General features: G+C 38.6%; 1 protein-coding gene across 2 annotated transcripts in view; it reads right to left on the minus strand.

Annotated features, from left to right (window-relative positions):
* DOCK8 (dedicator of cytokinesis 8) overlaps positions 1–27758 on the minus strand; it is a 219086-nt gene that overhangs the window by 144629 nt on the left and 46699 nt on the right. For both annotated transcript variants that reach the window (XM_028508388.2, XM_036021718.1), the window contains 2 exons: positions 14268–14443; positions 11313–11384 (listed from right to left, as the gene is read on the minus strand). In XM_028508388.2, coding sequence (XP_028364189.2) covers positions 11313–11384; positions 14268–14443 — 248 coding nt within the window. The remainder of the gene's footprint in view (positions 1–11312; positions 11385–14267; positions 14444–27758) is intronic.

The following is a 27758-nucleotide window of genomic DNA, read 5'->3' on the forward strand; positions in this document are numbered from 1 at the left end:
ATATCTGCATACAGATTTTCATGTGAACACAGGTTTTTTATTTCACTCAGGTAAATACCTAAGGGTTGGACTTCAGGGTACATGGTAAGTATATATTTAACTGGGATTTTAAAAGAGGTAAGAGAAGAAAACTTAGTGATAGCATATGAATTTTAGAATGTAGGTGAAAATAGATCCCAGTAGAAAATAATAAGTAGAAAAAGATTGGAAAAATTTATATTTTATCTTAATCAATAATATCTAGAATTGGCAAGGACTTGGGGGGAAAGGGCCATTTCATGCCCATTTGGTAGAAGGTGGTGAATTAGCCCAACTTTTCCGGAGAGAAATTTGGCAGTACATATCAGAATGTATTGTGTTGCACTGGTTCCATTTCTACCTTCAGAAACATTCACACTTGTGTCCAGGGGCAATGTGCACAGATGTTCACTGTGGTATTATCTGCAACTGTAAAAATGGACACAAATGTGATGTCTATCAACAGAGAAGGAGGCAACAACTTATGACATGTTTCTTCATCCTTGGAATACCAGTCTGCAGTTTTAAAAGAAAGAGATAGATCTCTGACATCAAAAGATGTCAAAGATATTATTGAAGAGAAACACATACTCTGTAGGGCATTTGGTACTGTCCAAAGCATTCATGGAGACATTTGGTCCCCACCAAAAGGTCCTAGATATTTAGTCTGGTCCTAAACATTCATGCTTAGAAAATGCCCTTGATTTCAAAGACCCTATAACATTTATTTCTACTTTTGGTTTACAGGATTCATACATAAAAATAATATCATGTTTTATTGGTCCAATAATTATATTTTGGCTGTATTGCTAGTAATAACCCCTTTCTCTTGGTAGCAATGGTACATGAGGCCAGGTAAGTGGGTCAGCGTGGACCAAATGTTTCCATGAAGGTTTAGGTATAGGATCAAATATCAAGGACCAAATTTCATATTTTAAGGATATTTTGGTGTGGGACAAATGTCTCTGTGGATGTTTTAGACAGGACCAAATCTATGCTAGTATGTGTGTGGGTACATATATATAAATACACACATATATTTACATACATACATATTTATTAAAAATATAAATATTCACACACATATATTTGTGAGTACATGACAAGAACCTCTGGAAGGCTACACAGCAACCTCTATATAGTTAAGAGTGGGTTGAAGGGAAGAAGAAGGTGCAAAAGAGCATGAGACAAGAGTCTTGTTTTTTACTTAATATATTTCTATATTACTTCACTTCAAAACAAGCATGCATCATCTGCCACATAAAATAACAAATTGTAAGGAGAGCTAATTGATCATTAATTATCAACTGGCAAGCAATCCCTATTGCATCCTCCTCTGACTTCCCAGCCTGCCTGTAAAGACACAGAAAAATGGAAACTCGCCAAAACTTACATACAATTTAATGCCTAAATCTGGACAGAAACTGTGGATCAGATGGAGCTAGTGATTCTTTCCTGCCAGTCATTAAAATGTCAGTATCTACACTAGCCAGAAATCTGAACTCTCCTTAACCATTGCAGCACACCTGCTTTCACTCATATGAACCACATAACCAAAACCACCACCTTCCTTGCCTTTGTGTTTCTGCCATCATTCTGCAACCACATAGAAACAACCATAGAAAACAGCTGAGCTGAAATGGAAATAGTGTTGGGAGATGAAGGACAGGTGTCTGGCTAATGTATTGGATCTTCCTCACAAATAAAATAGTATTCACAGCCCTGACTAGTGTAGCTCAGTTGGTTGTGTGTCATCCTGCAAAGCAAAAGGTTGCTGGTTCAATTCCTGGTCAGGGCACATGCCTGGCTGTGGGCCCTGTCCTGGTCGGGGTGTGTGTGAGAGGCTACCAATACATGTTTCTCTCACACACCAATGTTTCTCTCCCTCTCTTTCTCCCTCCCTTCCACTCTAAGAATAAATACATAAAGTCTTTAAAAAAATGGTATACACATAGGGGCAGAATGATCCCTGGAAGGAGTGTGTTCTAGAAACCATAGCTTTCATGTACAGTGTATCAGATTCAGAGTACCAAAGAATCAAATAGTGGGATAAAGAACAGTGTTCAGTAAAACACGAGTCAGAGCTTGCCAGAAACTGCCAATGCACTTCAAGCTGCACACATCTTCCTGTTCATTAGCTGTTTTCTGGGAAAGGAACTCGTCCATTACATAGTGTGGAGATAATGAGGCCAATGGCAATATGCATTCCAGCATGTTGTCAAACATAAAGTTAAACAGATACTGTTTTTGTTTTATTTTAAAAATGCAAAAAAATGACTTTCAGCCAAGATGGAGGCATAGGTAAACATGATTCATCTCCATGCACAACTACAACAAAAATTACAACTAAACCACAAAGCAAATTTTACCCAGATTCCTCAGAAAACCGAGTTGTATGGAAGTCCAACAACCAAGGATTTAAAGAAGCCACAATCATCCAGATGGGTAGGAGGGGTAAAGATGCAGAGAGCCATGGAGAGGCAGCAGAATGAGAATCCCACATTTATGTGTAGTGGATAAAAATTGGGAGGGATATCTCGGGAGGAGCAATCCCAGCCCCAGACCAGACCACCTAGCCCAGGATTCCAGCGCCAGGAAGATAAGTCCCCATAACTTCTGGCTCCAAAAACCAGTGGGGGTTGTGGCAGCAGAGGAAACTGAGGGATGTGAAAGAGACTTCTCTTAAAGGGCCCACAAGGAACTAAGGACTCACACAGACCCACTCCCTCTGGGATTCAGCACCAGGACAACAGCTGGAAGGGCACAAGTGGCACATAGGCAGAAGGACAGAAAGTGAAGTGATTGTCAAGGAGATGAGTGCCAGGAGACAGCTTCCTCTTGGGAAATCTCCAGAGGCCAAGCAGCAGTATTGTTCCCTCTTTGAACCTCCCCAAAATGGAGCCACAAAGTGGTGAAGTGGGTTACCCCACTCTGGTGACTACCTACAGCTCTGCCTCACACAATCTACAGGTGCCTTTTCTACAGTAGGCCATGTTACTTAGACGGGGAGTCAAAGCATCTCCATCTAATACACAAAAACAAACACAGAGAAGCTGCCAAATTGAGAAGAAAAAAATATGGGTCAAATGAAGGAACAGAACAAGACCCCAGAAAAAGAGCTAAATGAACTGGAGATAAGCAACATATCAAATACGGAGTTCAAAACACTGGTTATTAAGATGCTCGAAGAAATCATTGGGTACTGCAAGAACACAGAAAGGACTCAAGTAAAAATGAAGGTTGTATTAAGTGAAATAAAGAAAAATCCATTAAGAACCAACAGTGGAGGGGATGAAGCCAAGATTTAAATCAATGATTTGGAGCATAAGGAAGAAAGCAGTCAATCAGAATAGCAAGAAGAAAAATGAATTTAAAAAACAAGAATAGAATAAGGAGCCTCTGGGACATCTCCAAATGTACCAACATCTGAATCATAGGGGTGCCAGAAGGAGAAGAGGAAGAGCAAGAAATTGAAAATATATTTGAAAAAATAATGAAAGAAAACTCTCCCAATTTCACGAAGGAAATAGACATACAACTCCAGGAAGCACAGAGAGTTCCAAACAAGCTGGACCCAATGAGGATCACACCAAGACACATCATAATTAAAATGCCAAAGGCTAAAGAGATAGAATCTTAAAAGCAGCAAGAGAAAAGCAGAGAGTTACCAACAAAGGAGTCCCCATAAGACTGTTGGATGATTTCTCAAAAGATACTTTACAGTCTAGAAGGGACTGGCAAGAAGTATTCAAAGTGATGAAAAGTGAAGACCTACAACTTAGATTTTTCTATCCAGCAAAGCTATCATTTAGAATTCAAGAGCAGATAAAGTGCTTCCCAGACAAGGTAAAACTAAAGAAGTTCATCATCATCAAACCATTATTATATAAAATATTAAAGGGAACTATAAAAGAAAAAGAAGATAAAAACTATGAACATTAAAATGGCAAGGAAGCACAACTATCAATGACTAAATCTAAACAATGAGCTAAGCAAACAACCACAACAGGAATGGAATCATAGACATGGAGATCATTTGGGGGTTTATCAGCTGGGAGGGAGAAATGGGAGAATGGGGAAAAGTCGCAGGGAACAAGCAGTACAAATTGGTAGGTACAAAATAGACAGGGGGATGTTAAAAACAGTATAGGAAATGAGCCAAAGAATTTACATGCATGACCCAAGGAAATGAATGAAGGGAGGGGATTGCTGAAAGGATTGGGGGTACTGGGTGAAGAGGGGGAAAGAGGAAAAACTGGGACAACTGTAATAGCATAATCAATAAAATATATTTAAAAAATAAAAATAAAAATGCAAAAAACTAGCACAGAATAAATATACAAACATTTTTCCTACAGAAGAGATAAAAACAAATGGAGATACATAAGGAAACAAAAGCAATAATCAAAGTGGCAAATGGTGTAAGTTAACATTTTAATTCCAAATTTTTAGTAAATAATATTAGAATGGTGAATAAAATTTTAAGCATAACAGCAAAAATAGAAATCATAAGGAAAATTGTCAATATAGGTTTTGTTACATGAAGAATTCTGAATGTTAAAAAACTATAAGCAATTTCAAAAGACAAAGAACTAGGTAATGAATTTGTTATATAGGATAGACAAAAATCCTAAAGATAAACAAGAGCAGATAAATATATTAATAGAGATGCACAAATTTAATGAATAAAGACACATCATAATTAAGTTGCCCGAAATTAAAGATAAGGAGAGGATCTTTAAAGCAGCAAGGGACAGTTACCTACAAAGGAGTGCCCATAAGACTGTCAGCTGACTTCTCAAAAGAGACCTTACAGGCAAGAAGAGGCTGAGAAGAAGTATTCAAAGTCATGAAAGTCTAGCACCTACATCCAAGATTACTCTATCCAGCAAAACTATCATTTAGAACAAAAGGGCAGGTAAAGTACTACCCAGCTAAGGTCAAATTAAAGGAATTCATTCTCACCAAGCCCTTATTATATGAAATGTTAAAGGGACTCATCTAAGAAAAAGAAGATGATCAAAATATGAACAGTAAAGTGACAGCACACTCACAACTATCAACAACTGAAACTAAAGAAACACAAACAAAAACAAAGAAAATAACTAGAACAGGAACAGAATCACAGATATGACAATCACATGGAGGGTTATCAGCATAGAGAGGGAGGAGGAGAATGGAGAAAAGGTACAGAGAATAAGAAACAGAAATGGTAGGTAGAGAATAGACAGGGGGAGGTTAAGAACAGTATAGGAAATGGAGAAGCCAAAGAACTTACATGTATGACCTATGGACATGAACTAAGGTGGGGGAATGCTGGAGAGAGGGAGGGTGCAGGGCAAAGGTGAATAAAGGAGAGAAAAAAAAATGGGACAACTGTAACAGCATAATTAATAAAATATATCTAAAAATATGCTTTCTAATATTTTCAAATCCTTGAATTTGTGCATACATTTAGACATAAAATTCCTCTTACAGAAGTTTATTTGAAAGGAAAAAAAGCATAGTGTGCAAAAGGATGTTGCTGTATTGGATATAACACTGAAAAAGGTGAATCATCCAAATTTTAAAATCGGTTAAATAACTTTATTGTAAATATATTATAATTATTAAAATTGTGTTGAGAAAGAATATTTAATAGGAAAGAGAGATATTTACCACTTACTCTAAAAATTAAAAGGCATGCTACCAAATAGTATCATCATCTGATTTAGTTTTTATACAAATATGTACACAAAGAAACGTGATGCAAAGGTTCTACATCAAATGTTAATTATGATTATCTGTCTATGGTGAAACTGAGTGATTTTGTTTTCTCTTTTTATTCCCCTATGCAGCAATCTCTAAAATTTCTACAATGAGGACTCTACAAAGAGTCCTTTTTTCTTTTAAATTTTTTCAAAATAAAGTAAAGAAATACCTTAATGGGAATTGCCATGAAATTCAACTCCATGAATGAAATGAGCAGGAATAAAATAGTGCAGTGTCCCAAACAGCAAATAAAAATTAAATGCAGTAAAACGGACCTTTCCATTTATTGTTTCTTCTCAGATTTGTTTTGAAACATCACTATTGGAAAGTATCTATACTTACAACACATGAAAGTTTGAGAACAACTTGTTCTGATATCTTTTATTTATTACCAACAAAGCATAATCTTATTTGACTGCCTGGCACTCTTGGTTTTCCATCTACTTTAGAACAGATGATGGATTAACTACTAACTTTCTTTTAATTACTTTATACAGGTGAAGCTTTCTCTTTTTCAGCTACTGAAAATACTATGCATACTGACATTACTCCAAAGAATATCAGCACAAATTCAATAGCACACTTCCAGGAACTAGACAAAACACAATCCCTAAAGTCTTTCATCATTTATCCCACTGAGCAGCGATTGTTACTGAGGTGTAGGCAATGTGAGGGTATCAGAACTTTAAATTACTGCAGTCTCCCCTTATTCGAGAGGCATAGTTTCCAAGATACCCAGTGGACACTGAAACCTCAGATAGTACCATGCCCTACATACATTATGTTCTTTCCTATACATACACACTTATGATAAAGTTTAATGTATAAATTAGGCACATTAAGAGATTAACAACAATAACTAATAATAAAATAGGACAATTAATACACTATAATGAAAGTTCTTTCTCAAAATATTGTATTTTACTGTAATTGTCCTTCTTGTGATGATGTGAGATGATACAATGCCTAGAGATGAGATGAAGTGAGAAGAATGACCTAGGCATTGTGATGAAGTGTTGGACTACTATAAGGGTTACTTGAATGTAAGCACTACCACAAGTTGATCTGATAACCAAGATGGTAAGTGACTAGTGGGCTGGGAGCATATACATGAGGAGATGACAGAAAGGGGTGATTCATGTCCCAGGAGGAGTGGGATTTTGCGAGATTCCATCACACTACTCAAAATGGTGTACAATATAAAACCTATGAATTGTTTTTTTCTGGGCTTTCCCATTTGATATTTTTGGAACAGTGGTTCAATGTCGGTAACTGAAACTGCAGAAAGCAAAACTGCAGATAAAAAAAGACAGTTGAGTTCCAGTCAAGATGGTACCATAGGTAAACATGGCTCGCCTCCTCATACAACCACATCAAAATTACAGCTAAAATATAGAACAACTATCACTCAGAACCATCATAAATTGAGTTGAATGGAAGTCTGACAACTACGGAATTAAAGAAATCACATCCATCCAGACTGGTAGCCGGTGTACAGACACAGAATGGACTGTTCCCACATCCATGTGTGGTGGATAAAAATTTGGAAAGGGTATCTTGGGAGTGAGGAGTCCTAGCCCCAAACCAGGCTCCCCAGCCCAGGATTCCACTGCCAGGAAGATAAGTTCCCATAACTTCTGGCTGCAAAGACCAGTGGGAATTAAGTTGGCGGAAGAAAATTCTAGAGCCCCAAGCAGTTCCTCTTAAAGAACTCACATATGGATTTAGTCAGACTCCCTCCCTCTGAACTCCAGCACCAGGGTAGCAGCTTGAAAGGCACCAGTGCCATACAGGGAGAAATCGAAGTATCTGGTATCAAAGCAAGAGCTGGGGGATAGCTTTCTCACAGACAGAAAAGTGTGCACAGGCCATTGTTTCTTTTCTGAACCCTCTCCCCACAGAGGCACAGAGTCACAGAGCCAGCCATATCTGAGACTCCATCAAGCTGGCTAAAACTGCTTCTTCATGGACATCCCCAGAGACTCCATTCCACCCAACTCACAGCCCACCCAGCTGCTTTTCCATATGAATGGCTGGTCTTGGATCATACTTCACAATTTTCTAAATCCTCTCAAACAAGCAACAGCCAGCCTCAGTGAGTTCCCTCTTGCTAAGTGGCCCCAGGCCCAGCACTACCAGCAACCAACTTAGACTCACAGTTTGGTTTCTCCTGGAAATCTTCTGACTTGGAAACACAAGTAACACAAGTAACAGCCATTTCAGATTGCTTTATAGCTCAGGCAGGGTGGCCCCGGGCAAAACACAGGTGGGGCTGACCTTGGCCTGAACCACCCAGGAAACCCCAGAGCCTATGCATGCAGTGGACAGCTACAGACCATGTCAGAGCACAACCACCCTGCTCCAACAGCTGATCTTCCACAGAGGGAAGAGATTGATGTTCAGTTGTCACAATTATTCCTTGCAGCTGACTGACCTCAGTAAATTCCTCTCATTGGAAGCAACAGCAATCAAGGCTCAACTACAAGAGGAAGGTGTACTCAGCCTACATGAAGGGCACACCTCAAGTACCCAGCTTGAGTAATAGGAGAGGCTTGCCACTGGACTCTACAGGACACTTACTACATTACACCATGCTACCAAGATAGGGAGTCATAGCAGCTCTACCTAATACACAGAAACAAACACAGGGAGCTGCCAAAATGAGGAGACAAAGAAACATGAGTCAAATGAACGAACATATCAAAATGCCAGAAAAAGAACTAAACAAAATGGAAATAAGCAATCTGTCAGATGCAGAGTTCAAAATGCTGATAATAAGAATGCTCAAGAAACTTAGTGAGGACCTCAGCAGCATAAAAAAGATTCAGTCAGAAATGAAGGATTCACTAATTGAAATAAAGAACAATTTATAAGGAAACAACAGTACAGTGGATAAAACTGAGAGTCAAATCAGTGATTTGGAACATAAGGAAGCAAAAACAAACCAATCAGAAGAAGAAGAAAAAAAAAGAATCGAAATACATGAGGATAGTGAAAAGAGCCTTTCAGATAATTTCAAGCATTCCAACAGTTGCCTCATAGGGGTGCCAGAAGGAGATGAGAAAAGCAAGAAATTAGACATCTATTTGAAAAAATCATGAAAGAAAACTTCCCTAATTTGGTGAAGGAAATAGACATGCAAGTCCAGGAAGAACAGCGAGTCCCAAACAAGATGGATGCAAAGATGTCCAATCCAAAACACATCATTATTAAAATACCAAAGATTGAAGTGAAAGAATCTTAAAAGCATCCAGAGAAAAAGCAGTTAGTTACCTACAGGGGAGTACCCAGAAGACTGTCAGTTGATTTCTCAAATGAATCTTTGCAGGCTAGAAGGGACTGGAAAGAAATATTCAAAGTCATGAAAAGCAGGGACCTACAGCCAAGATTTGTCTACCCAGCAAAGCTATCATTTAGAATTGAAGTGCACATAAAGAGCTTCCTCAGACAAGAAGAAATTAAAGGAGTTTATCATCACCAAACCATTATTATATGAAATGCTAAAGGGACTTATTTAAGCAAAAGAAGATCAAAACTATAAACAATAAAATGGCAAAAAGTACATATCTATCAACAATTGAACCTAAAATTACAAACTAAACAAATAAGGAGAATAAAGACAGAATTATGGATACAGAGAGTGTTTTCATGGTTGCCAGATGGGAGGAGGGTATGGGGAAATGGATGAAGAGGTGAGGAGATTAAGATGTACAAATAAGAGCCCTGGCTGGTGTGGCCCAGTGGATTGAGTGCTGGCCTGTGAACCAAAGGGTTGCTGGTTCAATTCTCAGTCAGGGCACATGCCTGGGTTGCAGGCCAGGTCCCCAGTAGGGGGCATGTGAAAGACAACCATACATCAATGTTTCCCTCCCTCTCTTTCTCCCTCCCTTCCCCTCTCTAAAAATAAAATAAATAAAATATTTTTAAAAAAAGTAGAAATAGCTAGAATAGCCACGGGGATATAAAGTAGCCATGGGGATGTAAAGTACAGTATAGAAAATGGAGTAGCCAAAGAACCTAGGCATGACTTATGGACATGAACAATGATGTGGGGACTGCCTGAGGAGGTGGGGGATGCTGGGTGGAAGGGGACAAGGGGGAATAATTGGGACAACTGTAATAGCATAATCAATAAAATATAATTTAGAAAAGAAGAAGAAACAAGGACTGTTGCCACAGGTTCTCCGATGTTTCTTTAGCAGGGTGTGCCCCCATTCTGCAGAACTCCCCAGCCACTTCCCTAACACAATACACACACACAGGTTGAGAATTTTAGTATCTGTAGATGTGTCTCATGAGAAAGTGCTGTCCAGGTCAGTGGCATAAGGACAAATAGCTCAGGACAATGTCATAAAACATTTGATTAACCCAAGAGAGAACAGCCTTTTTTACTAGTAGGCTAGCAATAGGTTATTTCTTGCTCATAAATTTGAATGTTACCTTTGAATCTCAGGCCAAGTTTCAATTTGTTTACCACCCCCACCCCCAGGAATTCATCAGAATGGAAACAAACCAGAAGACTCTATTCTTTGTGTTGAAATACAGCTTTCTCCTTCAATGAGCGAATAGATAAACTGTTGTGAATCCGTGTAGTACAATATTAGCCAGCATAAAAGGAAATAAGTTATTAAGCCACAAAACACATGGAAGAACAAGGCAAAACTATGGAGACAATAAAAAGATAAGTGGTTGCTAAGGAGGGATGACTAAGTGAAGAACAGGGGATTTTTAGTGCAGTGGAACTATTCTGTATGGCAGAGAAATGTCATTGTATTTTTGTCAACACAAAAATGAGCCCTAATGTAAAGTATGGACATTAGTTACTATTAAGGTATATGCTCGTTAATTTTAAGAAATGTATCATCCCTAAGATCCATTGAAAAAAAGACTAAGTCTGTTAGAGACAGCTATGAAAAGTAAAAGAAATTTTGTCTGCTTTTCATCCATAGGCAAGATTTGGTAGGTAGGTAAGTGAAGGGAGGGCATGCCCAGAAGGGACACAATAAGAGCAAAAGGGGAGGGGTGGAATAGTGAGGAAGAGGAGGCAGGTACAGAGAAAGGAAATGACTTTGGGACTTAAGAGAAATAAGTGCTAATAGACAGAGTGGGATTAAATTATCACAGTCCTGGAAAGGCAAGCAGGTGGAGTTTACATCTGGTTTAGGAGGCAGCAGGAAGACTTAGAAGGTGTTTGAGCAAGGGAGTAACACAAGATACAGTCAATTCTCATTATTCATGAATTTTGTGTTTGCAAATTTTCCTACTCACTAAAATTTACCTGTAACCCTAAAATCAATATTCATGGCCATTCAGGGACATGTGCAAAAAAATAAAATTAAAAAAAAAAATTTAAAACCCAAGATGCTAATAATAAGGGAAACTGTTGGGAGGTGGGGGCAGGGGATATATACGAACTCTCAGTACCTTCTACCCATTTTTTTCTGTAAACCTAAAACCGCTCTTTAAAGAAATTTATTAATTAAATAAAAATTAAAAAGTTAACAATATAAAATATGTACACAAGTAAAGAAAAAAGAACTTACTTCTGGTTCACAATCAGCCAGTCCCGAATATAGGTCTGAACACAGTCCCTGACATGAGGGTCCAGGTCAACTCTAATGAGATGGGAAATGAAAGAAAGTCATGTTATCACTGTGTGAAAACAACAAAGCATCCCTTATCATAACCATGGAGACAGCAGCAGGATTTCAAATCCAGGTCAAATGAGAATGGTAGGGGTATTCTTACACACTCATTCAAGTGAATTCCTGAAGCAATAACATTTTTACTTTGGTGAGAAATATGTTAACATTTTATGTGGTGTGGGTTTTCTTTATTACAGAGAATCATGTTCAATCATACTTATCCCTAAAGGCATTCTGATACAAGACAGGTAGAATGAGCTGTAGTTACATATAAAACAAGAAAAACAAGTATAAATACCAATTTTTCACTGGACTAGTTTGGACATTATTTTTTTGCTCTTGTGTAACCTTGTTAGGACATGCATGTTTTCTTTTTTGAAAGCCATGAAGAACAGTGGTCCTATGCTTTGAGGAGTTGACAGGCACTGGCTTTGGTTGATGATCATTAATTGGGGTGGTTCTTGTCATATCCACATAGGAGAGTGTCATGAGAGATACTCTTCAAGTGCTTCCAAGTCTTGAAATCAGAAATAACTACTATATTTTGCTGTGTATAATGCACTCTCATGCATAATGTAGACCCATATTTTTGTGTGCATTATACTGGGATTATTATACCCATTATTATACCCATGTATAATGCACATCCTTATTTTCCCCTCAAAAATTTGGGCAAAAAGTGCACATTATACATGGCCAAGTATGGTAATTTCCCACAGTAGCAAAGTTTATTTTCTGATTTTCCCCAATGTTTTGGTATTAGAGATAAAAAGGTCTAAATACTGCAAGTTTAATTTTCTTGTTTATAAGAAGTGGGTATGAACAATACTTACTGTGTGGGTTTTCTGTTAGTATTGGATGAAGTATTGTAAAAGTCAGCCATGCGGTCCCTGAGCCCTGAATACCTACATGCTAGCCCCACCCCTTATTTGCTTGAGTGACCTTGGGCCAGTCACTCAATCTTTCTCTGCCTCAGTTTCTTCACCTTAAACTGGTGATATTAATAGGAGAGTATGTCCTTTAGAGAGAGGTAATGAAGTTTAAATCAGTTAGCTTGTGAGGTGAACATGATAACCACTACACTACAAAAACCACCTAAAGAAGCTAGCCTGTGAAGTGCTTAGAAGAGTGGCCTGCATCTGACAGATCACACTCAAGTACCATATATTATGCATTAGTCAGTGATGTGATCACTTCAAATGAAGTAATTCAGTTAATTCTCAATCAGCCCCATAGGGCAGGTGCTGTCATTATTCTTATTTTGCAGAAGGATCTGGTTTCAAGTCACCCAGCAAGTGGTGACTGGAACCCAGGCAGCTCACTTTTGGAGTGCAGGCTTATAACTTCCTCACTATCACTGCTCAGCATACAGTTCTGGGCTAGGCACAGAGGGCTCCACATATCAGCACTTGCTTACTCTGATGATCATGCAGAACTTCAGTCACACACAACACTTTGGGGGCAAGGACTGAAATAGTACAGGCTGTTGTTTTCAGGTCATCAAACAATGTTAGTTATAAAGTCTAGTGACAAAGCAGTAGTATACTAAAAAATAACGCCAAGAAAAAAATTAACTCTTGTATCATACTTCAGAAAATAAAAATCCTCTGACCTCTAAATTTATTGCAGGTATTTAAAACAGGTTCTTCCAAGATTCTAGTTAACTTGAAAACAATTAACCATAAATTTTACACAAAGAAATCATGTTAAATGATTCTCCCAAAGGTAAAAATAATAGACATTACCTATATTAAAGCCATACTTGAATAAATGGACTGAAAGCAGGGAAAACTGCCTCCCAAGGATTATAAAGTTTTTATTTTGCGGGAAGCATTTTCAAAATGTTAAGAACTGATTGTGTGGTCAGCTCTCCTATGTGAATGAAAACTGTCTAAACAACAGAGCAAAGGGTCAAAAATACAGTATTACTGTCATCCATCCTCCTTAAACTGTGGTTACAAGAAATACAAACTGGAACTAGAATAGCCCAGAGTAATGAGGGTGGAGGCCATGTTTCATGATCTCCTTTCTGGGACTTTTTTTGGGGGAAGATGAGAAGGTCAAAAATGTCCAGGGTGATGTGAATCTTAACTCTGTTTTGAAATGAATGCAAATAAAAGTTCATCCTAAACCTCCAAAGAGGCATTGTTTTTTATAATGCAGAAGTAATAAGAGTTCTGTTTAGCTATAATTCTATTGTTTGATACCAAGAGCTAATGCCTGTACCTATAAACACATAGACTAATACCCTGTGGAAAATGAAGTCCTAAACAACTATTCAATTATTCTCTCTAAAGAGCTTTCTCCATTGTTTTGCCACTTGACAAACATTTCTTCAGAGGAAGGGACTTTTTATCCCAGTGCCTGGCACACAGTAGATGCTCAATAAATGTGGGTTCAACTTACATTTATAACTTGATTCAATCATAAACCAATTAAAATGCTTGTGAATGAAGGCATTTTTAAAACACGATTTTTTAATGAGAAATCTAGACATATTTACAAATGGAGGAACTGAGGCTCCATGAGGTCACATGACTTCCCCAAAGTCACTGAGCTGACCCCCAGCCAGTGTGACTCCAGATCCTGCACTCTTCACATCTTAGTGAGCATTCTGTTTTGTCCCACTGCCCCCAGAGCAGTTCTCATATGACTTTTCAAAGCTTCTGGCCAAACCAATTGAAAAACTGGTCTACGTGTAGATCATTGCATCACAGTAGCCATCCTGCACATCTTATCAGAGCTGAGTAATTTTGTTGATTTTTTTAAAAGTCCAGAATTAGGGCATGCCCCCTTGCCAAGAACAGGCATGACCATCACAATCCCATTTACAGCTTAAGAAAAATGATTTACCCTTCCTCCGGCAAAGGGGGCTGCAGAGTCCGACATTCCTTTGGTGTGAACACCACCTCCAAGTTGTCTTCCGTGAAGTCTCCCAGCTCCTGGGCAAGCTCCACATCCAGACTGTTCAGGTGTGTCATCAGAAGTCCTTCAAAGTCCACCGGCTCCACTGGTTCATAAAACTGAGGCTGCAGGGATAGGGAAAAGAAAAAGGAGGTTACCTGAAAGGAAGTTTCCAGGTAAAAGCACTAAGGCGACAGTAGGTCTTTGCCTCGCCCTCCCTTTCCACTCAGTAAGTGCCTCACTCCCGGTGCACAGCTCGGTGGAGCTGCCCTGAGAGGGGCTGTCAAACACAGAGCAGTGATAGGGAGAAGTGGTGCAGCGCGGAAAGTCGAGTCAGAACACGACAAGCACTTAAAATCGTACCCCAAGGCAGAATTTTTCTCTGCTTAATTGCATCTTGATGAGAAATCCTGAGGAGATCCAAAATGAGATCATAAGGCTTTGCTGAATTTTTATAATTTTTCCTGCAAAAGCTCTCTGAGGCCATGTTTACCCAAATACAGTGAAGTAGTGAATAGGGGCAATTTTCCAGAAATCCAGGCAAACTTGACATTCCTTTGACTATTTAGGCACGGTGTTTCCTTTGGCCCGAGTTATCCTATACGTTGACTCTTGAAAGCACTTCTTTCATAATCACAGCCTGCAGTGAACCAGACTTGGTGGCTGAACCACTCCAAGACAGCGATCTCCAGACACTGCTGGGCTGACTGGGGCTGGTTGGGGAGACATTTTCACTGACTGCATTTGAATGAGCAAACTAAGGGCAATCAGCTGAGGTTTCATATAGCTGCAATACTCAGTGCAAAAGGATGGGATTTTTTTTTCCTCTGCAGTTATGTCTTTGTGCAGTGGAGAGGATAAAAGAAGTGACAGAAGTGAAGGGTAATTAAAAAAATAATTTTCTTTACTTGATAAAATAAAAAGTTGGCAATTTCAACAAATTGTTTTCTTGTCTGTTCAGTCCAAAGACTTAGGAACCACACTGCCTTAAAGGAGTAAGAGAATCACTTAGGTTAGTTGATTTGTGTAATAATAATAACAATAGCAGCCCTCTGGTGACAGACTATTTGCAGTCATCAGCCCAAGGAGGTACTGTTCTCTACCTCTGCTCCCCTGCTCTGTGGACCAACAAAACAAACACCCCAGACTCTTGACTTGTGCTGCCTTGATACGAAACAGGGATGGATCCAAAGGAAGTGCTAATAAAACCGGTTTTCATTGCCCTGAAACTGTGCACCAGACTAGACAGATGTATGAGCTTCAAGTTGGAGAGGAGGAACAAAGTACTATTCAAGAGACAAAAGAAAACAACATGAGGGAATATAAATGTGTCTTTCTTGTCCCTCCTGTAGCTGGTGGTGGGGGAGACATGAGTGACATGTTGGGGAGTGAGAACAAAGCTGAGGATTGAGTAAACAGTCACCCTCCTTCTTCCCTGAGATTCTTGAGGTAGGAGGACTTACACAGTGTCAGTAGGGACAAAAGGAGCCAAAGAGAAGGAAACAGATATACTTCAGTTGGGCAGAGCAAAGGCACTCTCTCTCCCTAGTTCCCCCTGGCTCCCATGCGGTGTGACAGAGGCCAAGGAAGTTTCCCTTGCTTCTAACTGGAAGGGGCTTTGGAGGTCAGATAAGGAGAGGACCACAGTCCTTAAAGACTGCCTTTCAAAATGAAGTGAGAGGGACCAGAAGGGGCAGGGGGAGTTAGAGATCAGCCTATGCAAGAGCCAGGGCAGGGACAGAGTTCTGCAAAAGGACACTGTTGACCTCTGCCACAGGGAACAACAGGCATCATCTATGCACGCAACAACAAAAAATCTGCTGCAGACCTACGTAAGACCAACCTCAACAGGGAAAGTGAACTTTCTCATTCCTCACCACAACCCAGCAGTTTGGAATTGGGAACTGAAATGAAACTTGTGAAGTGAAGAAAACTGAATTTTTTGCACTCCCAACCTTATTACAGTAAATTTTACACTCTGAGCTTCTCATGAGATTGGCTGCTCAAAGTAATAACAATAACTAAGTAAATGAATAAATATAAATTTAATATGAAGAATATCAATTATTCAAGCAGAGGCACTGGAAATATGTACTTAAAAATTATATTGAAGCACAATTTGAAGCAGTGTGACTCTAGCACTAATAACTAGTAAGCAGAAGTTTCTATAGAGAAATGGCATTTGTGTGAAATCATCAAAGAGAAAAAAAAATTCAGTCTCTACCGAAGTGTTGTCATGTCCCTGAAATTCAAAGCCACATATAATGAAAAACCTGGCTGATGGCAGCTCCTATGATCTGTAAGAACCAAGGAGAAAGGGTGGCCGACTCCCTCATTCCGCACTTAATTGCTGAGCTTCTACTGAGCACAAGCCACTGAGTTGGACATTAGGGGCACTCGAGAGTACAGAAAACTACTCTCATGCATCTTTCCGTGGATCTTTAGTTAACACTCATGAGATGGTGAAGTCTGTTACATTCTCACATATAAATCACTATCTTTGAAGGGGAAAGCTATGCTAAAAAATACAGTATCATCACTGAACACTAATTGTGTGGCAATGTGCCCAGATCATAAAGTCATACTCTTGAGGTCTGAATGTGTCAGGACTGAACAGACTGTAAACACAAACTGTACTGACAGGATTATTGAGGATGGTTTGAGCACTACCACAAGCTGGCATTTAATAGTCTCCTCTACCCTTCTCTAGTGAAACTAACAAGGTGGAAGCTGTTCTTTCTAAATGTGATGTAAACTAGTCTTGCTCTTGGCAAGTGGGTGGGGAGCCCACACTGTTAACAAAGCCTCCATGCATGTTGTTCCTCTTGCAAATTGAAATAATAACCAGGAACCAAATGAGATTTCTATTCCCTAAATGATTTGAAGTCTTAATCTCAAGAGTAGGATGTGTCGTGAGGCAATCAACACATACATACAGATACACACAGTATGCCCATTCAGTGATAAGCAAAGAGAGAAAATAAATACTGGAGAGTGTTACAGTGGTATTGCATGTCACTGGGGGCTGAAGTTTGGGAATGGGGTAGGAGGGTGTTTTAAGGTCACTCCCTAAGACAGGACTTTGGCACTTGGGGATCTAAAAGCCAAATATGAAAATTAACTTACTTTGTTCTGCTGTTGAGCTGTGCATGGCATCCTAGTCAGTGGAGATCCAAGACTAGTTTAAATAGTATAATCCAAAGTAATTTCAAAGTTACCTTATACCATGATTTATCACACTGTGTCTATCATTTGTTAAAATAAGAAAACCCCCCAAATAATCAAAACAAAAACATCCTCTAAAAATGAAAAAAATAATACAAATTATCCTAAATCAGGCTTTATCTATTGTGATAGCTTTGTGATGTGTCACTTTGGCTAGGCTGAACTACATTCCCTGGAATTTCCCTCCTAGCCTGTTTCCAGATGGGGTGGGCTACAAGAGTTTCTTGCTAGAGTTGGAGGACAGAAGGGAGGCTGCAGCACACACCTACTGATACAATCAAACATTAATATAAGTACTGCTGTGAAGGGATATTACCAAAGTAATTAAAGTTGCTAATCAGTTGACTTTAAGTTAATCAGAAGGGAGATTATTCTGGGTAGTCTAAATCAATTGAATACCCTTTCAAAGGAGGTAGAGGCCCTCTTGAGGTTCAGCTCAGACCCTGGAGTTCCAGCTTGCTTTTGATCTTGCCTTCTTGACAGTCCTGGAGATCTAGCCAGTCACCATCAGTGAGTAAACCAGTTCCCTGTATTCAATTTTTTAATATGCATGCTTATGTGTCTCCTACTGGTTCCGTTGCTCTGTCTGAACCTGGCTAACATACCTACTTTCATTAATTCAATAAATACTCCCTGGCGTTCTACAGCAGTCCTACACTAGGCTGAAGGGACACAGTCACCGCCCTGAAGCACTTTTCAACACTTTTCTAGTGTAGACTTGTACAGTCTTTCTTTCTAGCTACTTTTTCTCAGAGGCCTGGTCAACAGAATACTAGAAATACACACAAAAAATTTAAACACTCTAAAAATTTAAATTATTTACAGCTCTTTAAGGGAGTTTGAGCTTTTCCTTGTCCTCCAATGCACACCAAAGGCTGGTTCTCCTAACTTGGGGTAGGATTCAGTTTTATCTGAAATTGAAAATTCCTACATTCACACTCATGGAAGAGCCACAGAAACACCACCCGGTTTCTGGCAGACCCAAACTCTGGGCTCTGGATCCGTCATGCTCTCCTGCTAGGGGCTCTGCACTGCTGAGTTTGGGGAAATAATCCAGAACAGATTCAAACATGTGGCCTGAGGACAGAGGAACCCACCCACCACCTTCCTGAAGTCTGAATGGCACCTCCCAGAGGAGATCCTGGGGCCTCACTCTCTCAATTCTGCCAGAAGCCCTCTAAGAAATAGGTAAGTGGCTAAACTAAGACTGACAACATGCTGGCAGGCACAGGCAGGTGGAAGTGGATCCTGCGGCGCCTTGGGGTGTTTGCTGACCCACCCCTGGGCCCTGCATTAATAAAAACCAGCCTTGCAGTGCAGTGTGGCCCATCATGGGCACAGCTAAGCCTGGAGGAGATAGCCACAAAATTGTGGATCATTTGTAGATTTGAACAGGCTGCTGAGGGCTAGATGTGGACAGCATCCGACATTGGTCTGCGCCAGCTTCAGACAACATCAGAGGGAGACAACATCCAAAGGCAGAACCCAGCAGGCAAGCACTAAACTCTGCTGAGCTGAATTCCACTTTAATCTTTTTCATTATTTTTGTAATTTTTCTTTTTCATATCCTTTTTATTATTTTTTTTCTTCTATTTATCTTTTTTTCTCTATTTTTCTTTCACATTTCTTATTTTACTCTTCACTCTTCTTACTCCATTCCTCCTACTTCTTTCCTTTTATTTTTTAATTCTCTCTTATACTTTGTTCTTTTTTGCAGTTTTCCTTTTTTTATTCCTTACTCTTATTGCATCTCTTCCCTTTCTCCTTTTATAATCATCTTTCTTTCCTTTGGTCATCTTGTATTCTTTTTTCTTCTTTTACCATTCTATTTCTTTCCACTTTTATTATGCTTTGCTCTTTTGTCATTGATTTTGCCATTGTTGAGTTTTGTTTTTGTTTTTGCTTGCTTTGGTTCTGTTTTCTGTGTTGTCTTATTTTGTTCTGTCAGCACCTGTACAACAGTGCACAAGATGTGGTAGGGGCTGAGCCTCTCAGTCACCTAGCCAGGGAGGAGATACCACCAGTGAACAGGCCAACAATAATCAGGACCCAGATACAACAGGAATGCCCACACAACTCACACCGGGGACATTTCTAGAATCTCCATCTCAGGAAATCAAGGAGACTGTACAACTGAGTCCCACAGGACTTCCACCACACAAAGGCACCCCACAAAGACCAGGAGTCAAAGCAGATCTATCTAATACATAGAAACAAACAAAAACAGACAGCTAAAATGGGGAGACAAAGAAACAATCCCCAAATCAAAGAAAAGAACGAATCCCCAGAAAATGATCTAAATAATATTGGGGCAAGCCATTTATCAGACATACAGTTGAAAGTAATGGTTATAAGGATGTTTAAGGAACTTAGAACTACAAGGAACTTAGTGGGAACTCCATCAGTATGAAAATGGACATAGAAACTATGAATAAGAACCACTTGGAAATGAAGAATACAATATCTAAAATGAAGAATACACTAAAGGAAAGTAAAAACAGGCTAGATGAAGGGTAGAATCAGCCATTTGGAAGACAAGGAAGAACAAAACAATCAGAGCAACAAAATTTAAAAAGACTTAAAAAGAATGAGGATAGTTTAAGGGAACTTTGGGAGAACATGAAATATAATAAAATCTGCATCATAGGGATACCAGAAGGAGAAGAAAGTGAGCAAGGGACAGAAAACTTGTTTGAAGAAATAATGACAGAAAACTTCCCTTACCTGGTGAAGGAAAAAGTCACACAACTTCAGGAAGCACAGAGAGTCCCAGTCAAGATGAAAACAAAGAGACCCATACAAAGACATATTATAATTAAAATGGCAAAGTTTAAAGACAAAGAGAGAATCTTGAAGGCAGCAAGAGAGTTAGCTACCTACAAGGGAATTCCAGTAAGACTGTCAGTTCATTTCTCAACAGCAACACTTCAGCCAGAAGGGATTGACATGAAGTATTCCAAGCAATGAAGAGCAAGGAGCTGCAGCCAAGACTACTCTATCTGGCAGAGCTATCATTTAAAATTGAAGGCAAAAGAAAAAAAGAGCTTTCCAGACAGAAAAAGGATAAAGGGGTTCATTAACACAAAATAAGCATTGCAAGAGATGCTAAAATGACTGCTTTACGAAGATAAAGAAATAGAGAAAGGAACATAGGTATAAAGAAAAATGGCAATTAATAAGTAACTATTGATAATAACCTTAAATGTAAATGGATTAAATGCTCCAATCAGAAGACATAGGTAGCTGAATGGATAAGAAAACATGACCCATATACATCCTGCCTACAAGATACCCACCCCAGAACAAAGGATTTACACAGGCTGAAAGTAAAGGGATGAACAAAATTCCATGAAAATGGCTATTAAAAAAAGCTGGGATAGCAATACTTATATCTGACAAAATAGACTTCAAAACAAAGGCCTTAACAAGAGACAAAGAAAGTCACTACATAAAACCAAAGGAATCAAACCAATAGGAGGATGGATATAACCCTTGTAAACATATATGCACCCAATGCAGAAGCACTTAAACACATAAAGAAAATATTGGTGGACTTTAAGAAAGAGATTGACAGCAATATAGTCACTGCAGGGGATTTTAATACTCCACTGTCACTAATGGATAGATCTTCCAGACAAAAAATCAACAAGAAAACAGTGACCTTAAACTACACACTAGATCAAATTAATTTAATTGGTATTTACAGTACATTTCATCCCTAAGCAGCAGAATATACATTCTTCCTAAGTGCACATAGATCATGCTTAGAAATAGACCACATAGTAGGAAACAAAATAAGTCTTAACAAATTCAAGAACATCGAAATCATATCAAGTATTTTCTTGTATCACAATGGTATGAAACCAGAAATCAACCTCACTCAATAAAAAATTTTAAAAACATTCAAATACATCAAGGCTAAATAACATGTTATTAAGTGATGAATGAGTCATCAGTGATATCAAGGAAGAAATCAAAAAGTACCTGGAAACAAAGGGAAATGAACAAGCCAAAACCTATGCGACACAGGGAAAGCAGTCCCAAGAGGGAAATTCATAACAGTACAGGCTTACCTCAAGAAAACAGAAAAATCTCAAATAAACAGTCTAACTCTACACCTAAAAGAACTTAAAAAAGAACAAAAAAGAACCAGAGTGAGTAGAAGGAAGGAAATAATGAAGACCACATTGGAAATAAATGACATATATACTAAAAAAACAATTCAAAAGATCAATGAATCCAGGAGCTGGTTCCTTGAAAAGATAAACAAAATTGATGAACCTTTGACCAGACTCATCAAGATAAAAAGAGAAAGGGCCCAAATAAATAAAGTCAGAGATGAAAAAAAAAAACTAACAACTGACACCAAAGAAATACAAAGGGTTTTAAGAAAGTACTATAAAAAACTATATGCCAAGAAATGGGACAACCTGGGAGAAGTGGATAAATTTCTAGAAACATATAATCTTTCAAAATTGAATTAGGAAGAAGCAGAAAATCTGAATAGACCAATAACAACCAGTGAAATTGAAGCAGTAATCAAAAAAACTCCCAAGAAGCAAAAGTCCTGGGCCAGATGGTTTCACAGGTAAATTTTACCAATTATTCTAAGAACTATCACCTATTCTCAAACTATCCCCAAAAATTCAAGAGGAAGGAAAACTTTCAAGCTCTTTTTATGAGGCCGGCATTATCCTAATTCCAAAACCAGGTGAAAATATAACAAGGAAAGAAAACTATAGGTCAATATTATGGATGAACATAGATGCTAAAGTCCTTAACAAAATATTAGCAAACTGGATCCAGCAATACATGAAAAAGATCATACAACATAATCAAGTGGGATTTATCCCAGGGATACAAAGTTGGTACAATATTTGCAGACAAGTAAACGTGATACATCACATAAACAAAATGAAAGATAAAAATCACATGATTGTATCAAAGCATGCAGAAAAAGCATTTGATAAAATCCAGTACCCATTTATGATAAAAACACTCAACAAAGTGGGAATGAGGGAGTATACCTCAACATAATAAAGGCCATATATTTAAAAAAAAACCTTGAGCCATCATCATACTCAACGGGCAAAAACTGGAATCATTTCTCTTAAGATCAGCAACAAGACAGGGATGTCTGCTTTTACAACTCATATTAAACATAGTACTGGAAGTCCTAGCCACAGTGATCAGACAAGAAGAAGGAATAAAAGGCACCTCATTGGAAAGGAGGAAATAAAACTGTCATTATTCACAGATGGCATGATATTGTACATAGAAAACCCCATAGGATCCACCAAGAAACTACTAGACCTAATAAATGAATTTGGCAAAGTAGCATAATACAAAATCAATACTCAGAAATTGATGGCATTTCTGTATACACCAATAATAAACTACCAGAAAGAGAAACTAAGAAAACAATCCCATTTACTATTGCAACAACAAAAAATAAAGTACCTAGGAATAAATTTAATCAAGGAGGTAAAAGATCTATATTTGGAAAACTATAGAATGCTAAAGAAATAAATTGAAAAATATACAAATAAGTGAAAGAATATACCATGTTCACAGATTGGAAAAATTAACATCATTAAAATGTCCATGATACCCAAATCCATCTCAGATTCAACACAATTCCTACTAAAATGCCAATGGAATATTCCACAGACCTAGAGCAAATATTCCAAAAATTTAGAGGGAACCAAAAAAGACCCCAAACAGCTTCAGCAGTCTTGAGAAAGAAGAACAAAGTTGGAGGGATCACAATACTTGTTATCAAACTATACCATAAGTCCACTGTAATCAAAACAGTCTGGTAAGAACAGACACACAGATCAATGGAACAGAACAGAGAGCCCAGAAAAATGCCCACACCTGTATTGTCAATTAATATTTGACAAAGGAGGCAAGAGCAGACAATGGAGTAAAGACAGTCACTTCAATAAATGGTGTTGGGAGAACTGGAATGGTACAAGCAAAGAAATGAAACTAGACCACCAACTTACACTTTACACCAGAACAATCTCCAAATGGATAAAAGGCTTATATATAAATTGCAATACCATAAAAATCCTAGAGGAAAAGAAAACATAGGCAGTAAAATTCAGATATCTCACATAGCAATATTTTTGCCAATATGTCTCCTAGGACAAGGGAAACAAAAGAAAAAAATAAACAAGTGGGTCTACATCAAATTAAAAAGCTCCTGCACAATTAAAGAAACCATCATCAAAATGAAAAGAAAACCCATTGTCTGGGAAAACATACTTGCCAATGATACACCAAAGGTTTAATCTCCCAAAATACAGGGTCTAGCACAAATAATACCCCTTTTTTATTACAAAATCTTTTATTACAAAATCATAAGCATGTAATTCTGTAACATAGCACTACCACACTCAGGCACACCATATGAATTTTAGGTAAAATGTTCAAATTAAAACTATAGTTATTATGCCCTTGTTACTACCTACCAACCACACTCAAGCAGGCGTTACTTCTGCCAGACCCTGTATATAAAGAACTTATATACCAGGAAGAAAAACAATCCAATTAAAAAATGGACAAAGGACCTAGCTATTTCTTCAAGGAGGACATACACATGACCCATCAACATATGAAAAAATTCTCAACATCACTAGCCATCAAAGAGATGCAAATTAAAACCACAAGGCCAAAATTGGCTATCATTAATAAATCAACAAACAACAAGAGCTGGCAAGGAAGTGGAGAAAAGGAAATCCTAGTGCACTGTTGGTGGGAATGCAGACTGGTGCAGCCACTGTGGAAAACAGAATGCAGTTTCCTCAAAATACTAAAAATGGAACTGCCTTTTGACCCAGCAATTCCACTTCTGGGAATATGTCCTAAGAATACCAAAACACCAATTAAAAAGAATATATGCACCCCTGTGTTCATAGCAGTGCTATTTACAACAGCCAAGATTTGGAAAAAGTCCAAGTGCTCATCTGTAGATGAGCAGATAAAAAAAGCTGTGGTATATTTACACAATGGAATACTACTATGCAGTAGTAAAAGAGAGGGAATCCTTACCTTTTGTGACAGCATGGGTGGCATTGGAGACCATTATGCTAAGTAAAATAAGCTAGTCAGTGAAAGACAAACACCATATGATCTCACTTACAAGTAAGTGATTTTACTTATAAACAAAATAAACTAACAAGCAAAATAGAACCACAGGCATAGAAACATGGAACAGACTGACAGCTGTAAGAGGGGCTGGGGGAGGTGGGAACTGGTTGAATGAAGGTGAAGGGATTAGTCAAAGAACACATATGAATGACCCAAGGACATGAACACAGTGTGGGGATTGACTGTGGGAGTTGGGAGTAGGCTGAATGGAGCGGGGAAAGGGGGAAAAACTAGAATAACTGTAATAGCATAAAAAATACAATATTTTTTTTAAAAAGAAGGGGCTAAGACAAATTCCTACAGCACCAAAACCATATCTGTTTAAAATTAATTCATGTAGTTCCTAGCAGAGCATAGTATTCAGATGGCACACTGATAGCAGATTAAAATAACAATTCTGGACAATAATTCACAAATTAGAAAATTGAAAAAGAGAGGTTAAATGACTTGACCCAAATCACAATAGTAATCACAAAGCACTCAGGTTGCTTGTTATACAGCATTGGGGAGGCTTTATGGCACTCTGTGTGGGGCTGGAAAGAGGCATGATGTCTTCAGGTGCCCTGCCTTCATACCCTCATGAATGTTTACTGCCACAGAGGGTGGTTCTCAACCCTACCTGGCTGTTCATGAGTCTTGTCAAAGTTACCTGAGACCTCCATGTTGCCAGATGCAATGGCCATTGCTCAGTCCTGGTTTATCTACAGTATTAGACACAGTTAATCACTTCCCCCTTCTTGAAACACTTTATACAGATGGAGGGCCACCAATTGTCCTGATATGTCCCAGCTTCTGAAAGTCCATGTACCAGAAAGCCCCTCAGTCCCAAGCAAACTGAGATGGTTGGTCACTAACTTTGAGACAACACTATTTCTAGGTTCTCCTCCAGCTATGTAGTGCCTAAGTGCTCAGTTGTAAAACATCTCAATCTGCATTCACTCCCAGATGATCTTATCCACTTCTGTGGCTTTAAATGCCTTTTTTGGTTTTTAGATTACAAATTTATATCTGCAGCTTCAACCTTTGCCTTGAAATCCAGGTTGACTTTTCCCATTATATCTCAATATCACCACTTGTTGATCTAATAGATCTATCAAACATAACAAATTCAAAATAAACTCTTAATTTCCCTGCCAATCTACTCTTCCCATATCTTCCCAGTCGCCATATCTCAGCAAGTGGTAATTCCATTCCACAAGCTGTCCAGGGTAAAAGCTTTCATGTCAATGTTGATTTCTCTCTTTCTCTTACACCTTATGTATTATCCATCAGAAAATCCTTATGCACTTTACTTCTGAGATATATCCAAGATCCAACCACTTCTTAACCTTCTCTACTGCCACACCCTATTCCAAAGCTCCACAATTACTTTCTGAGTTATTGTGACAACTTTACCCTGCCCAGTCTGTTCTCCATGTAACAGCCAGAGCAATTCTTATATAAAGAATCCTGTAAGCAATCTTCACAAAAATTCCAATTGTCTCTGGCTGGTGCTCAATGCTTCCAGAGACTTCATCTTAACCAATGGGAGAACCAAAGTTCTTCTGTGGCCTCTGAGGCCAATGACCCAGCCCTGCTTTCTTAATGATCTCTCCTACTGCCCACTCTGCTCAGCTCACACTCTGCTTCCTTGCTGTTTCTGGAGCACGCCACATACTCTTGCCTTGGGGACTTTGCTTTTGCTGATTCTTCTGACTGGAATACTCTTCCTTCAGACAAGTGTCAAATTCATTCAGAATTCTTCCCAAGCATCTCCTTTCCAGCAGAGGCCTTCACAAATCTCCCAAATAGCCCCCTTTCTGTGTCACTCTCTATTCCCTTTTTCTGTTTCATTCTTCAAATACTTAAAAACCCCTTGATACACTTTTTTTTTGCCCATGTCTCCCATTCTAGAATGTAAGTTCCACGAGGTTAGACCCTTTGCTGTATTCACTACTGTATCCCTAGCTCCTAGGGCAAATCCTGCCAACATATGTATTTCTTGAATGAATGAATGAATGAATGTTTAAGACATTCCTTTCAGCTCTCTACTATATTTAGTTAAATAGATCTGAAGATAGGTTCTTCTGGCTTCAGTAATTTCAAAGCACTACATGGCTTAGAATAAACAATACTTCCCTGTTTCCACCAAAGGCAATCGTCCACAGAGTGGAAGATGCTGACATGCCATCATAGGCCTCCGTCTATTTTCACCAGGACAGATTTGATTCCCCTGCTTTACACAATGACAGTTATAAAACTCCTACTCTGCATGCAGGGTACTGCTGTTTCATTTATCTTCCATTGTGAATTTGCATAAAACCTATATTGAGACATTCATTTTCCACCATGTCCCCTCCAGTGAAATCAATGAAACCTAAGAACAGCCCAATCCTTGAAAGACGAAACACACAAAAACAATAGCACTAGGAAAATTAATGAGGACTGTATTCATCAAGTGATCTACAGTTTAGATCACCTTTAGCAGTAGAAGAAAATGCTGGCGTTATTGTTCAGAAGCTTAAACACAAAACAACAATGAATGCTTTCTAAGATATGAGGCTTTCCTTCAATAGAAATAGCATAGTACACAAACATGTCGGTAACCATGGTGTTCAGTATATACCCAGGATGTGGCTTTTTACATCTTTTTCTTCAGCCAGGGCCATGATGGTCCGGCTGATTCATTCCATTTCACTTTAAAACTTTTCTATTCTCATTTTTTAAAAATAGGATTTTTCCTCTATAAAAATGTAGGTTAAGATCATTACTCTATGCACAATGTCTCAAATTCTCCTTTATGCCTTAGGGCATAGATCTCAGCCCTAAGAGGGCCCTCAGCCCTCTTTTATTCCTTGTGTATTTCACTCCCCTTTCTACTTTGAATGATCAAAACATAGTTTTAGTATTTTACCATTTCGTTTTGATGAAGAGATCAAATATAGAGATGTTTGCCTACGTAGGTAGTTGACATCAGAGGGTGTCTGGCCACCCTATTCACATGGCCGTGGCAATGGAGAATGCCAAGACCAGTGAGTGATGCTACACTCAAGGGCACTCTGTCTGGCATGGGACACAAGG

Source organism: Phyllostomus discolor, chromosome 3 (assembly GCF_004126475.2).
Source record: "Phyllostomus discolor isolate MPI-MPIP mPhyDis1 chromosome 3, mPhyDis1.pri.v3, whole genome shotgun sequence".
Lineage (NCBI taxonomy): Eukaryota > Metazoa > Chordata > Mammalia > Chiroptera > Phyllostomidae > Phyllostomus > Phyllostomus discolor.